The following is a 16,441-nucleotide window of genomic DNA, read 5'->3' as shown; positions in this document are numbered from 1 at the left end:
TTAATGGAAATCAGATGAAGCAAAAGGAGTGTTAAGTTCAGTTCAGGTGAGGTAGGAGGCCATCCTACTCTAGGGGCCATGGTAACAATTTCATTTCAGGTGTTTTCTATATTAAAAATTATCTAAAAAATTTTGTAGCATTAATTCTGTTGGCTTATAACTAACATTTTATACAAATCAAACATTTAGATAAGGGTGTGTTTGGCTGTAGTCACAAATATACAAAAAATTGCTGCACAGGTCACGAGAGTAAAATTTTGACTATCCTCTGTTACCCAGTTTTGAATTTTAGAAGGGACCTGAAAATCCGTTTACTGTCTCTCCACGTAGATCCCTCTTTATCTGTCGGATTCTCTCTTTCTTACTGATTTGTTGGAGTTCTTTATATAGTCTGGATTTTATTTCTTTGTTGCTTATATGTGTTTGAAATATCTTCTTCAGAAATATCTCCTTTCACTCTCTTTAAGGTGTCTTTTGATGAACAGATGAATAGAGATTCTTACTTTTAATGCAGCTGTATTGATCAAGCTTTTTATTTATAGTTTGTGCATTTGGACTTTCATTAAGAAAGAAATCTCCCTCTTACCCGTGTTGAATTCTCCCTTATGTTCTAGCAAAAGTATTAAAAATTAACCTTTCACCTTTAGTTTATTGTCTCACCTTGACTTTATTTTTATGTATGCTGAGAGGTAGGATTGAAATCTTATTTTTCCTGTGTCGTAACTAGTTGTCTAGCATCATTTATTGGAAAATCTCTCTCTTCTTCTCAGATATGTAATGCCACTTTTGTTGTAGATCTGCTTTCATCTATGTGTACGTCCTGCTCTCGGCTCTCAGTTCTGCTCCGCTTCTCTCTTTGTTGGTGGTAATATCAATGCCACACTGTCTCCATTATTTTATCATAACTCTCGAAATGCATAAGATGAATCTTTTATTATTCTCTTCAGGATTATCTTGGTCTTTAGTTTTGGGAAAATTGGTATCTTTAAAATATAGTGTTTTTTCTATTTAAGAACATGTTTTTCTTACTACTGATGTCTTTTATTATATAAAGCTCTTGCAAGTCTTCTATTAGATTTGTTCTTTTTCTTTATTTTTTTGTCGCTCCAAACCATTTTTAAATTGCATTTTCTGTTTGTTGTAGGTACAAAGAAAAATAATTGACTTTTGTGTAGCAATTGTGAATCAGCAACCAATTAACTTCGATTATTAATTGTAGCAATTTGTAGATTATTTTGCATTTTCTCTGTAGATAATTGTCTATGAATAAGGACAGTTTTTCTCTTGTTATGTTGGCTTGGACTTCTACTACAGTGTTGTGTAGAAGTGTTGATGGTGGTCTGCTTCCATCCTAATTTTTTTTTTTTTAAAGATTTTTTATTTTTTTCCTTTTTCTCCCCAAAGCCCCCTGGTACATAGTTGTATATTCTTCGTTGTGGGTTCTTCTAGTTGTGGCATGTGAGACGCTGCCTCAGCGTGGTCTGATGAGCAGTGCCATGTCCGCACCCAGGATTCGAACCAACAAAACACTGGGCTGCCTGCAGCGGAGTGTGTGAACTTAACCATCGGCCATGAGGCCAGCCCCATCCATCCTAATTTTTAAAGGGGATGGTTTTAATGTTTCGTAATTGAGTTTGGCTTTTTACTATAGGTTTTCATAGATATCTTTCAGATTTAGGAATTTCCCTTCAATTGTTAGTTTATTAAGGGTTTTTGTTTTCTTCTTTATGTGGACTATCAAATGCCTTTTTTTCTCTTTTGTTATGATACAGTTGGCGTAGAAACCATTTAAAGAGATGTAATTGCTATCCACAAAAGATTAGTTTTGATTATTGTATTCCCTTCATGCTTTATGTGACTGCCTACATAAAAGAAAATTACAATTTTCAAGTATTTTATAATTAGCAATTTTTTAAAAAGTACATTGTTTTCCACAATTATGGTCTTTATAAAGGACTTGATTTAAAGTTTCAAATAAAATAATTAAGATACTAGGATAACTCTGCTATATGTTTTAACAGCATTTTTATATAGAGCAATTTGAGTTGGTATGCAAGCAGCTTCTCTTGTTGTCACGTACCTGTATTTAGGGAAAATTACACCCACTTTACAGAAAAGTCCTACTACATATACTGCAACAAACTCAAAGTGCTGTTAAAAAGACCAGTGTGAATGGCACAGAAAAATTGCTTCTTTATAAATTGTTTTCTTTATTTTAAAGATTGTCCCTGAGCTAATGTCTGTTGCCAATCTTCCTCTTTTTTATTTTTCTTTTTCTCTCCAAAGCCCCCCAGTACATAGTTGCATATTCTGGTTGTGAGTGCCTCTGGCTATGCTATGTGGGACACCGCCTCAGCATGGCCTGACGAGCGGGGCCATGTCCCCGCCCAGGATCCGAACCAGCGAAACCCTGGGCTGCCACAGTGGAGTGCGCAAACTTAACCACTTGGCTGGCCCCCTTCTTTATAAATTATTAATTGGAGTTATGAATGATGAGTAGGCACAGGGAGATTCAGTCCTTAGGGCTTTGCTCTCTGGAAGAACACCTTTGAGTCATGTTTGAGAACATTAGTATCAGGTTACTGGAGCTTACCAGAACTCCCGAATTATTTCTGGAGCTCCTTGCAAGGAGGGCAGGTGTTCTTGTTGAAGATACTGAACACATTCCGGGCCCTCTTCGAGATGGACTCTTTCCAGTGTCACTGCACACCGGGGTAAAGCCTGTGCTGTCTGTGTATCTGCCACGTTGGAGGTTTGTTCTAACGGTGCTAGGAAACACGTAGAGACACTGTGCTTATAAACAAAATCAGCATATCCCGCTGGTCCATCTTCACCTCCGCAGAGTTCTGTCAGCTTTGAGTTCTGTGCGAGTCTTTGATTTCTCTGGATATTTGACTCTTCCCTGGGTGACAGTGACCAGTGAATGTTTGTAATTAACTCGATGTTCTAGTTCTTGACAGCAGAACAACTTTCTGTAACTGACGCTGTGAGTCCTCTGGGCTGGAACTTCTGCACACACCTGCCAGGCATCTGGGGAAATCTTTAACTGCTTGAAATAAGCCAAGGCCCTTTGTCTAAAGTCTGAATCAGTATTTGCATTTAGCCCTGAATGAGCCTGTCCGTCCCCACCTCCTGCTCTACTTGGAGTTTTCTGATCACCGTAGGTGTGCCCCTCTGATCCCACAGAAGAATCCACAAGTATCTTCCCCATCACTCCGTCCGCCTCCCGCCTGCACTGCCCAGGTCCTTGTCACCTTGTTGCTCTCGTCCTCCACAGCCGACACTGGAGACGGAGGTGGCGGCGTCCCTGGCACCTTCTCTCGCGTGGAAGCTGATTGAAGAGTGAGGAGGACACATCTAAGCTGCTTTCTCTCCTGCTGGAAGCCTGGTGGCTTCTCATGTGAGGCTTTCCAGCATCTCCCTGTCTGCCTCTCAAGCTCTGGCTCTTGCTGATTCCCACCAGACGGCTCACGCTCTGGCCATATTGGACTGTACATTTCTGGAATCTCATGCCTGGCGTTTGCTGCTGCTTTTGCCTGGTAAATGTACCTCAAACCCAGTCCTTCTTGGCAGTCCAAACACCGGCCTTTCGAAGCTCAGCTAGAGGCTCACGGCTCTCACGTAGACATTTTTAAGGGCTCTCCTCCCCAGGGGATGAATCGGCACTGTCTTCACATGTCTCGTGCTCTCTGTACAGGCCTGCTTGTGTCGCCACCCCGTCGTCCCTTCAAGGGCAGGAGCATGCCTGGAATGCACGTAGCAGCTTGTAAATGCACAGTAAATGCTCTCCTTTAAGTAAAGCCGGGAGGAAGGTGCACTCTGGCTGTGGAATCACACAGACCTCAGGGTGCACCTTAACTCTCCTATTTACTGGCATTTGACCTTGGGCAAGTTAGTTAACCTTTAGTTAGCCTTTTCATCTGTAAAATGGAGCAATGATACAATGAGTGGAAGATAACTGCATGAGAAAATCCATGTAAAGTGTGAACAGTGCCTGACACACAATAAGTTCTTAATGAATACCAATATTTTTAAATAGGTGAAACTTGCTCATGTCCCACAATTCAAAAGATACAAAACGGTATACAATGAAAAGTGAAAAATCCCCTGCTCGTTCTTGTTGAAGAATGAGCACCTCCCCCCAGGGCAGCCACTGTCACTGGGGTCTTCTATATCTTTTAAACAAGCATGAGCATATTGGTATATATCATTAATTTTTTTAGCAGGATGAGTAGCATGCTGTATATATTATTTTGAAGTTTACTTTTTTCCACCTTTTACCTTATTTTACAAAATGCCTGAATAGCATTGCATTTTATGGATAATTTAATACTATTTAGGTTCTTTGCCGTCTTTTGCTGATAAAAACAATGCTGCAGTAGATAATTTTGTAGCTCCGTCATTTCACACATGTAAATTTATCTGTAGGGTACAGTTCTGGAAATATCAGAGGTTTCAAAGGGTAAGTTCTGTAAAGATTGTTTTAAGGTTTTGATTTTGAAATAATTTCAGGCTTAACAGAAATGTTGTAAAAACGATGCAAAGAATTGCCATATGCTTTTCATCTAGATTCCCCAAATATTAACATTTGCTCTCTCTTATTACCTGTATTTTCCCTGAATTTTCTAACTGTGACTTGCGGATGTAATACTCATAACTTTAAATACTTCAGTGTGTATTTCCTAAGACCATGGACAACGTCTTATATAACCACACTGCAGTCAGCAACATCAGGGTATTAAATTGGTCCAATCTACAGACCTTATTCAAATTTTATTATTTGTACCATGAATGTGCTTGATAACAAGAGAAAAAGATATTTTGTACATACTTTGAACATTTTGGTAAATATTCCTGATTTCCTTTACTGGAGTTTATCGATTTACACTCCCAGCAACAATGTATTGGAGTGTATGCTTTCTCACAGCTTTTTGAAGAGATTGTTGTCAAAATTGTGGGATCCTTTTTACTCATCTGATAGGTTAAAAAATGCTCTCTTATTGTAGTTTTAATTTCATTTCTCTTACAAGGAGTAAGGTTGAGCAGCTTTTCATGTTAAGGAGCATTTTTCCATTAACTGACTCTGGATTTTTATTTGCTGTGATACATTCAGAATGATAGTATTTTGGGAGCTATGTTTGTGGCATATCTTCTTTTCTAATTTGTTTGCCTTTTGAGTTAAAAGGGAGAGGTATTTTGTTTTTGTATAGCCAAATTTGTCGATGTTTTATGACTTTTGGACTTGGGTAATACTTAGACTTCAACACTGATGTTGTAGACTAATAACTTCTTTATCTAACACTTTTATACTTTCATGTTTGAAGTTAAATCTTTGACTCAATTTAATTTTTTTGTTTCCCTATGGGCACCCAGCTGTCCAAACCTCATTTATTGAATAAGTCATATTTTCCCCACTGAGATGCAGTGTCACCTTCATCATACATTATACTCTCCAAACTGTATGGGTCTTTTCTGGACTTTATTCTCCTCCACTAATCTGTCTTTTTATTCATGTTTTCTGGTACCATGCAATTTTAGTTTTAATAGTGTGGTTTCATAATTAGGAAGCCTGGTCCTCTCTTGTTACACTTTTTTAAAAGTGTATTTTTTACTATTTTCATATATTTATTTTTTCATATGTACTTTAGAATCATCTGATAAAGTTCCAAAACTCTAGTTCTAAAAAAGTCCTATTGGTATTTGTATATGTGACTCAACCAGGGAGAATTGATGGCTTTATAACTTTTAGTTTTTGTACCAAAGGCTAGGGTATGTCCTTTATTAAAGGCATTTCCCTTTATTCAGATCTTCTTTTTTTTTAAATATATTTTTAGTAGTATTTTAAAATTTTCATCTTGATTGTGCTTATCGATATAAAGTATGTTGATTTTCACATATTAAAATGGCCTCTGAGTTTTAATTTTTTTAGGTATATAATCATATCATTTATAAATAATAGTTTTACCTTTTCCTTTATAGTTTATACTGTGTATTTTCTTTATCTTGTCTAATTTTGTTGGCTAGTGTCTCTAGAACACAATAAAGCAATGGCAGTGGTAGTGAACCTCTCTTGACTTTATCAGGATTTCTTTTAGTGTTTTCCTATTAAGACACATGTTGTAGTGAGATAGATTTTATTCACCTTCCCCTGTTTTTAGACAGTTTTTGAAAGTTAAAACTAGATACTGAATTTTAGTAAGTGCCTTTTCATCTTGAAGATGATTATGTGTTTTTCTTGTTAAACTTATTTATGTGTTTGAAGAGAAAAGCTACTGCTCAGCACCAGGGTGGGTTGCCATATGGGAGTGCAGACTTGGTTTCCAGGTCTTTTGCTTTGTCAAAGGGTCAGGATCTGGGTTCAGTTTTCTTTCTGTGACATGGTGTGGGCTGAACAACACGTATGCATGCCAGGCTTCAGGGCTGCCCGTTTGTAATCGCTATTCCAGTCTATTCCCAGAAATAATTAGAACCTGGTGACAGTTTTAAATTATGCCATCTTACGTAAAGATATATTTTCATTTTTGTTCGGAAAAAAAAATCTCATTTTGGGGGAAGACTATAATTTTAGCTAATAGATATTATAGTTCTCTCTCACCTTTTTATCCCTTGGTTTTTTGACTTGTAATGATAAGACTATTAGGTAATTATTGCACTTCTCTGAATTAATTTTTACCTATTAGTTTTAAGCAGTCTTGAGTTTTAGACTTCCTTTATAAACAATATCACTATAAAAGAAATGTCTTCCTCTCACTTTGAAAACCATTTCCCTTGTTGCTACTCTCTTTCCCCCATCATGCTTTGTGTATGTTCCTCTCTTTGTCCTTGTTTTCATTGTATCACTTTTTAGAAAAATGTTATTTTTCATTCTTTTTCCTAACCTCCTTTCCCGTGTTAGTCTTCAAAGAGCATTATATTCAGGAAAATAGATTTTCTCTTCTTACAGATTCACTTCATATAAGGAGAATTCCTTGTATTTATTCATGACAGAGAAAGAAACAAGATTTTCTTTTTCCCTAATAAAACTATTTCTGTACAGACATATTTAAATAAAAAGTTAAAATTTTCTGATGATTTCATTAACATGGCCAAAATATTTTTGATTTCAAGTGGATTCTTTACCTTATTATAGGTGCCTATTTAATTTTAGATGAGTAAATCTAAGAAAAAATTTTAAAAACTAAAAAATGATTCTACTGAATTTTGTTTTTTAAAAAATTTTTTATATTTTAGAACTCATTTTACTTATTATATTTTCATAAATTCTACTTGTGATTTTTCTTCTGATAGGAATAGTTTTAAACCTGATTGAAAGGTGAATAATAATATTTAGAGTAACAACACAGAGAATCTTTTCTATTTGATCATGAACTCGTTTGTGTCATAGCTACTATTTCTTTGTCTTAACTATTTGTAAATTCCCTTTTATAGCAAAATACACTTACTATTTCCTAATTATTTGCATTTGTACTGTTTTATTAGCGATATCAGATGAGCTCAAACGACGCTTATTCCAACTTCATTCCTTCTCCTCATGTCCTTTGAGTAAATTTTGGAGTCACTGGATCCTGGCTGCTTTCATTCACGTTCGCAGTGGGCTGTCTGTGCTGTGGACTCAGGATTTATGTTGCATTGTCTGTCCAGTTAGCGCTTTCTCTCTCACAGGCTGTGATTTGTGTTCTCATGGGACTGTTAGAATTTTCTGTAAGATTAAATCATAGTCCTCCATAATTTCAGTGATTATGCAAAATTCAACGTTTTCCATAATTGATCATATATCTTCTGCTGTGGCAAAAAGTATACAGCTTTTCATAGGTATGGTATGCTATTTTAATCTAACCCTGGAAAGGAATTCAAGTGCCTTAATATTTGGCATCATGCAGTTTCCTGGCCAAGCTGGACTGTGTGTTTAAATTTTGCCTTAGGCTCAATCCGCGAGGAGAATGGCGTTCGCTGGCACGTGTGTCCCTACTGCACCAAGGAGTTCCGGAAGCCCAGCGACCTGGTGCGCCACATCCGCATTCACACCCACGAGAAGCCCTTCAAGTGTCCGCAGTGCTTCCGGGCCTTTGCCGTGAAGAGCACTCTGACCGCCCACATCAAAACGCACACGGGCATCAAGGCGTTCAAGTGCCAGTACTGCATGAAGAGCTTCTCTACCTCCGGCAGCCTCAAAGTGCACATCCGCCTGCACACAGGTGCCGCGGCCCCCCGACAGCAGAGCCTGCGGAGGATCGCTCCGCACTCTGAGGGCGCATTCTCCCTTCTTTTCATAAGGGTTTTTGATTCCCTTCTGTAGGCTAGGCATGGGGTGTACACTGGTAAAGGAGGTCCGTGGGACTGATCTCATGGAGCTGGGGCTTCGTGAGGGAGGCGTCAAGCAGTAGCACTCGCGAATGCACATAGAAGTGCAGAGTGAGAGGGAGGCTGCTCGTGGGTGGCCAGATTTAGACAGACTTTGGGCCCTTCTCCGGAAGAGGCACCACTTGCGCAGCGTGGGAAGACCTGTGGGTTTGAGCTGCCCCGCTGCAGCCGGCCCTCTGTGCGGAGGCCTTGGCCGGGAGGGACACCTTAGCAACTGCTCTCGCTTTCAGAGACTGTAATCAGTATGAAGGCATGAAAGCGCATATTCAGGCTTCAGTTTTGTTTCCAACAGCTTAATTGAGATAAAATTCACTCTTTTACAGTGTACAATTCAGAATTGTGCAACCTGCACCGTTATCTGATTTTTGGACATTTTTATCATCACCCCCAAAAGAAACCCCATACTGCTTAGCAGTAACTTCCCCTATCCCCTCTGAGTTTCTGGGCTGCGCTGGGCGTGTGGATGAGTATTTGAAAAAGCTGAAATTAGTCAATTTTGTTCTGTGTCCTTTTTTGGAATCTGCATTTTCGTTTACCAGTAAAATTGTAAATGAAGGAACTTTCCTTCAGAAAAGGAGAGTGATAGTAGAGGATTGTTGAGAGGACATTATGACCATCGTCAGCAGCCCCAGCGTTATTTACAATCAGTAACACTAGTTACTGCTGGGTACCCAGTGCTGGGCACTGCAAGAGTGCTGTGTACACATGAGTGTGTCCAGACCCAGCAGCAAGCCTGGAGGCAGGCGTTGTCACTCCAGTTTACAGATGGCAGCTTGAGAGGGAGAGCAGTCTTACACACTTCAGTGTTCTTGAGGACTGCTAGTTGTTTGAATGTCCCTATTTTACAATGTAAGGCTTTCTCCTAAAAATAGTAAATTTTCCTTTTTTTACTAAAATTCTCTTATTACATGCCTTAACATCTATAGTATGCACTGTATTCAAACAAGGAAAATAACTCTATAATATCCACGAAATTATAAGCATGAAATGATAAATTGAATATTCAAATCAATATTAAACTACTAGAAATTTATGTTGGCATTAATTGTTGAGATGCATTCCCTTGAAATAATCCTACTGTGTTCTTTTATTTTTATTAGGAGTCAGACCTTTTGCTTGTCCTCACTGTGACAAAAAGTTTCGAACCTCAGGCCATAGGAAGACTCACATTGCTTCCCACTTTAAACACACGGAGTTAAGGAAGATGAGGCACCAGCGAAAACCTGCAAAGGTTCGTGTTGGCAAGGCGAACGTTCCAGTCCCTGATATTCCTTTGCAAGAGCCAATTCTCATAACTGACGTAGGTAAGACTCTCTTCCCTGTGGTTCCTTGCAAAGGGCATATAAATATGATGTTCTACGTTGTTAGATCGTTTTAGGCATGGAGTTAGTGAAGTTTTCGTTAAGCATTGTCTTGCGTTATGGGCCAGTATGTTCCAAGATCAAAATTAAAATCCTAGTTCTGTCTAAACTGCCCAAATTGTGTTCTTGGTTAAGAGAGAAATGGTGTGTAAGTGAAGATAGCGGTATATAAGTCTTCATTGAAGAGAAGTTCCTATCTCAGTGGAGCTGCTGAAAATGGACGACGGCTCTGTATGTGAAACTCAGTGCACTTTGTTGCCTCACCTGAAATCCCTGCATGGTGTGTAACAGTGTTATCTGGGCTGCTTTGTTTTTGGATTAAGAAGAAAAACTACCCGCTTTTAAGTTCTTTTTAGGCTCAGTGTTGTTATAATCAAGGTAAATTATGATTTTGTTAACTAAAAAGAAAATGCTGCTTACGAGAATCTTCAGAAAAGTGATGTTTGTAAGCACTAGAACCAATTAAAGAAACCTCATTAAATTCTGTGTGAGAGTTTACATTTTATGCAGTTTCTGTATTTCATCATTGTCTTAGACAAGACAATCCAGTCAATGAACAAAATTAACATCAAGTGAAATATAATTTAATATAAATAAAACTTAAATGGCATAAAGAGAGCTATTTTAGATTAATATAAGTTATAGTCCACCAGTAAGATGATAAACAGTCATGAACCTTTAAGTATCTAGGAGCATATCATCAAAATATATAAACCAAAAATAAATAGAAGAAAGGAGGAAGTATAATGAGAAATCCTGAGATCAATTTAACTAAACTCAGTGAAACTGAAGAGGATTTGAAGCACATATATAAAAAGAGTGATTTAGTACCTTTATAGGATCTTTTACTCTAAAATACACACTTCTAAATATGCATGAAATAGAAGATCACATTCTAGGGCATGGGAAATTTCACATTCTTGAAAGTAGATATTGTACAATCTTTGATTACAGTTCAATGAAAACATTAATAGAAAATAGTTATCTAAAATTTAATTATATGGAAAAGAAAGACTCAAAACTACAATTACATGCTACAAAGAGGAGCATTATATCAACAAATTGGATGGACCAAAGCTGCCATCGGCAAAATTAAGACTTTTAAAAAGTATTTCTTACTACAAAATAAGAAAAAATGAAAATAAAATACATAATTCAAAAAACTAGAAAAATGGAAGTAGCAAAATGGAATTAATAAATATAAGAGAATTTAAGATAGAAAACAAAATTCTAGTGACCTTAAATGCTTTTCTGATTTTAAATGAACAGTAAAATAGATGACTTGGTATGTCACTAGTAAACTGAAAACTGAGAAAACACCTATAATTTTAGGGACGAGAAATGAGCTGTAAGCACAGATAGAAATGAGATAAAAATTGTTTTCAAATCTTCTCTACAACTTTTTGCTAATACCTTTGAAAGTTTAGATGAAATTGGTCTTTTCTAGGATAATGTACTTATCAGAATTGACTCTGGAAGGAATGGAAAACCCCAAAACAAACAACAAATTAAAGATCTTCCTCTCCAAAATACCAGTCTCTGATTTTATGTATGAGTTCTACTAAGCTTTCCAGGAGCTATAATTCTTAGGGTACTTAATTTTTTTAGAGCGTAGAAACTGGTCAAAATTCCCATGTAGGTTAAAAGACTTTGAACAACAGACCAATTTCACTTAATGTGTATTTAATCTTCACCATAGTCTATAGCGTCTCAGTAGTTTGTGTTATTCTTGAAATGCAGGAAAATATCTAAAAGTCAGGACAAATTAAACATTTATTTAGTAGTCCCAGAATTATACTTCATGTTTGAGGGGTACCCTCAAATTACCAATTTTTTCAGGTTGCCATGAATCAAGTTAAACACCTGTGGGTTTCTTGACTTTAAATTTATGAATCCTTAGTTGAGTTAAATGAGAGTCCTGAATCTCTAGACTTTTCATCTTACACCAAGTTAGTGGAAGTAGAATTCTGTTTGGTCTAGGCTGAGCAAGACACCTGAGGGAAATGATTCGTAGAGGAGGCTTCACATTGTCAAATGTAAAATATTGTAAATGCTTATTTTCATACTTAGCTTCATTGTTATTTATATTTGTGTGTGTCTCTTCTCTCAGACTCTGAGCTCCTTGAGGGCTGTGTTGAAAAGATATGACTGTAGTAACCTTTGAAGGATAGATTTTGATACAAATACAACAGAGAGGGTTTTAGCATAGATTAGTTAGAATTATTTGACTTAATCGGGAGATGAGATGTTCCAGTTCAGTCTAGTTACTTGAAATACAGTATGCGGGGCTGGCCCAGTGGCCAAGTGGTTAAGTTCGCTCCCTCCGATTCGGCAGCCCAGGGTTTTGCTGGTTGGGATCCTGGGCGCGGACATGGCACCGTTCATCAGGCCATGTTGAGGCGGTGTCCCACATGCCACAGCTAGAAGGACCCACAACTAAAAGATATACAACTATGTACTGGGGGGATTTGGGGAGAAAAAGCAATTAAAAAAAAAAAAAGATTGGCAGTGGTTGTTAGCCTAGGTGCCAATCTTTAAGGAAAAAAATACAATACGCTTTACATTGAGACTGTCACTTAGGAAAGTATTAGAATGCATTAAAAATATTATGCCGAGTAATTTAATCTCTGCATATTAAGGCAGCACTGTTGGATAGTATAATACCGTAAGGTGATATATTTTTAAAAACTTTTAGGGCTGCATAGGGACTTAAAAATAGTCTTTCCAAAGTTTCTCTACATTCCTCATTCCTCATTTTTACAGCTGTAAAAACTGGGCCCTAGAGAGTTATAACGTTGCTTTTAGGTTATACAACTAGTTTGTGCTCATGGTAGAACTGGGACCTGGCTCTTCTGACTTCTAGACCAGGGTTGTGTTCAGTAAAACGCACTTCCTTCCCACGTGCATTACCATTGCCCTCTGGGCACAGAAGTGTGGAAGAGCACACCATGATTTTCAGAGTCCCTGTATCTTGGTATCAGCCACCAGTAGTCTTTACGAAACTTGAATATGTGTAGTTCATTGCATTTTAGGGATTGTATTTCACTAGTATTTAGAGTCTATTATACTCTAAATGTTTATTCTTCTAATTCAAGAACTAAATTTTAAATAAAATAATGTGCAGCCTGGGGAAATATTGGAGTCAAGGTGATCATAATCTGATCTGTAGCTGCGTCTGGATTTTCAAAACATATGTATATTATATGTCCATTTTTAAAACAATCACTCTTTTTCTCTATGTATGACTCTGTGTATGTGTATAAGTATAATATCACCATTTTTCCGTTTTGCGTAGCATAAATGTTTGAAATATCTTTTCTCTGAAGTGAGCCAGAGTTTGGTTATCTATTATTTTAAACCTCAGGCTGTAATAATTGATCTTCCAAGCTCATATTTATGTTTTAATCATATTAATATTAGTGCATTTATCTTGCTTTTCTCTACACATTTGCCTAACCTAGTATATCAAATTTCTTTTATACATGTTATGTAGGATATATTATATATGTTATGTTTGTCATGCAATATTTGCATTCTCTTACTATTTGCACTATATGAATGCTTTTGTAAAACTAAGTTGTGTTTTCCCCAAGCACCATAACAAGATAAACCTTTTTCTTCTGGTATTATAGAAGGAATTTTAGGACGTTTTAAGGACATTTCTAGTTTGTTTTTGAGGCATATCAGTTAACTGAAATTTATTCATGCCTTTCTTTGAGATAAGTAATTTCCTTAAAAAAATATATTAAGGACTGATAATCTAGTAAAAATGACATAATATAGCCAGGACCTTAGGACTTTTTATGTATGTTTAATCACCTTTAGTTTTTTTTCTTTAAAGATTGAGAGTTTATAATTAGCCTAACTTTTTAACAGAACTTTGTGAAATTATTAGAGTGAAAAATAAGGCATCTAAAAATTGAGGTCTGTTATTTTACTTCTTTAGTGGCTCAAAGTAGGAGTCCCCCAAACCCTTCTTGCAAAGGGCTTAGAATCCTCTGGGGATCTGCTTCAAAATACATTTGCCTGGATACCCCCTAGGGATGATAATTCCATGTCTGGGGCGGGGAGAGACACTGAGATGATAGTTGTATTTACTAGATTGTTTATTGCAACATTGTGACAGTGTACACAGTTAGAAGCAATCGAAATATCCATCAAAAGGGTATTTAAGTGAACTGGGTACATGGGAATGTGGAATTCCTTGCAGTCATCCAAAGGATGTTGGAGATGGTGTCATATGTCATGACTTGGAAAGATGTTAGATGTATATATGAAGTATAAACAGGTAATTAGAGAACAGTGTGTAACGTTGATCCCACTGACATTTGTATGTAACAGACTCTTTTGTTCAAGTATACACTGAGCTGTCAGTTGTGGTTTTCTCTGAGAGATGTTACTGTGCAAGCTCTTTTGTTTTTCTTTTTATGATCCTCTGAACTTTTAGAAGGGGCCAGAGGACTTGCAGGTTTCCTAAGGGTAGATTGGCAAGGGCTTGGGTAAAGGGATTTGGCTCATGGAGTACAGGCAGCATTGAGAAGGAAGTGAAGACAGACTGGGAGACTGAAGACAGGCCAGGATGTGAGGCTGGGGCTCAGCAGACTCAAGGAATGGGTCGTCAAGAGTGAGAGCTTCCAGGGAAGCAGTTTGACAAAGACTTAGTGTTATGGAGAAGAAATGATGAGCTAAACATTCTATGAAGTTGTTTATGGTGGAGAATGTGTTTACCAGGGAACGTAGGTTCCAGAAGCCACAGGAGAAAGAGTTGGGAAGAGAAGAGTGGGAGGCTGGGTGGGGTGTTTGCTGCGGAGGTAGGTTGCTGGAGGTGGGGCACTGCACCAGGGTAGGGGTGACACAGAGAGGAGGAATGGTCCTTGGGCCTTATGAGGGCTGGGAGCTGTGAGGCCTGGTGCAGATAGGCAGTCTTAAGTCTTTAGATAAGATTCTGGTGTGAGGTTGCTTCAGTGAGGGCTGGATGTCAGGGGCTAGACAGTGATGTCAGGGGCTAGACAGTGATGTCAGGGGCTGACAAGGTGGATGTTGGTTGTGTATCTAAAGGTGCTAAATCAGATGTGACCTAATGCCTGGAGGAGTCAGGCCTGACTGCTCCTTTGGGAGCCAAACAGCTGTTGAGCTTTGTGTCTGGACTGCAGAGTGCTAGGGGGAAATTCTCCTGGAGTCCTTCATGGACTTCAGGTCTGACTACTTGGTAAGCTCGTGAACACTTCCCCTCCCTGCCCCTGGCATAGTCTTTTTTGGTGTGGGAAATAGCAAGAGCAGTAATTTGTTTTCTCATTTGTGAAGTACCTTATTTTTTCCCCTATGAAACACATAGAAGACAACCATCCGAGGGCTTTTATTTTTTAAAAGTTATCTTGTGAATTTCTTTGAGTTTACCCACTTCCATGAGTTTATGTAATTTACATAACTAATTGCTTAAAATTATTTCACTTTCCTATGTTTCTCTTTCTTGTTGCTTTTTAATGTATGTTATCTAATAAAACATAAAATTTCTCACATTTGTATATTTGTACAGTTCATTTTAGTTGTGGGAGGAGAGTTTAACAATATTTTTATTGGTGTTTTTCCTACAAAGCATTCATTCCATTAGGTTCACCGAGGAATGAGAAAATGGCTTATCAGATATTATTTGGAGTTTACAATTTTAATTAAGTGCTAATTTTATGCTGAGTTATTGAACCTGTTTGCGTAAAATTCCAAATAGCCGTGCCTAATATGCTGTTGTGCGTTACCAGTGGACCTTCCACACTGAGCATTTTAATTTTATAGCTTCGTAAGCTTAGTAGTGACCAGAGGCGTCACTCTTTTTAGTTCCATTTTGGAGAACATTCACATTAGTTTTCTGTTCTCTTCATAGGACCTAACATGCTTCCCTAAACACAGTAGATGTGCAATGAAGGTTACCCATAAGACTGTGAATAAACAATCTTAGTTTGAATTTGTGTGTATTTCTTTCCTTTAGTGTCTAACTTCTAGACACTGGGAACAGGATCATTAATTTATTCAGTCATATTTATGTGTCCTACTTGTCAGGTGTTATGTTGGCCCAGGGCTATGTTCGTGACCATGGGACAGGTCCTAGGCTCAAGAAGGTATAGCTAGTGGAGCAGGGAAGAGAGACGAGAACAAGCAGTGACAAGCGCTCAAATAGAAATAAGTCCAAGTGTAGAGATAGGGAATTGTGGGTTTCTTCAGAAAATAGTCAGAGCATAATGATATAGAGGGACAAGATATAGCTGCATATGTACATAGATGGGTGGGTGGATGGATGGATGGAAGGATGGACGGATAGAGATAGATGGAGTGAGCGCTGGAATGCCAACTGACCAGTTGTAGTAGTAAGTTTTTGATAGTAAGCTGTTGAAGGTATCTGAGCAAATTGCTGTTAAGATTGTAGCTTACTTTGGTAAAAATGTTTTTCTGTCAGTGATATGAGAAGGCAGAGGAGGACAGTCATTTGGGAGGCTAGCATCGTCTAGGTGAGTATTTTGTAGAGCCATGTAGGGGAGAGACTGAGAGTGTAGGTTCAAAGGATCAGCCCTTGCACGGCCTGCATGTCTTTGAGCAGCAGGCATGTCGTTCCACCTACATCGGGTTTATTTAATATGCGTGCCCTGGGGAAGGTAGTGGGGATGCACTGAGTGATGAAGCTCTTTCTTTTGGGTGGGAAAGAAGAGTTGTTAGGGAAAAGCAAGACA

The 16,441-nt window shown here is 37.9% G+C and overlaps 1 protein-coding gene across 15 annotated transcripts in view; it reads left to right on the top strand.

Annotated features, from left to right (window-relative positions):
- Window positions 1-16,441, top strand: part of ZNF236 (zinc finger protein 236) — a 115,418-nt gene that overhangs the window by 47,568 nt on the left and 51,409 nt on the right. For all 15 annotated transcript variants that reach the window (XR_011504347.1, XR_011504348.1, XM_070512838.1 and 12 more), the window contains 2 exons: window positions 7,923-8,195; window positions 9,462-9,665. Coding sequence is in view for 13 of the 15 variants with exons in the window: in XM_070512838.1 (XP_070368939.1) it covers window positions 7,923-8,195; window positions 9,462-9,665 (477 nt within the window). In the remaining 2 variants the exon portion in view is untranslated. The remainder of the gene's footprint in view (window positions 1-7,922; window positions 8,196-9,461; window positions 9,666-16,441) is intronic.

Source organism: Equus asinus, chromosome 7 (assembly GCF_041296235.1).
Source record: "Equus asinus isolate D_3611 breed Donkey chromosome 7, EquAss-T2T_v2, whole genome shotgun sequence".
In the NCBI taxonomy this organism is placed as follows: Eukaryota; Metazoa; Chordata; class Mammalia; order Perissodactyla; family Equidae; genus Equus; species Equus asinus.
Note: the sequence above shows the minus strand (reverse complement) of the source record. Positions and strands in the feature narration are given on the sequence as shown.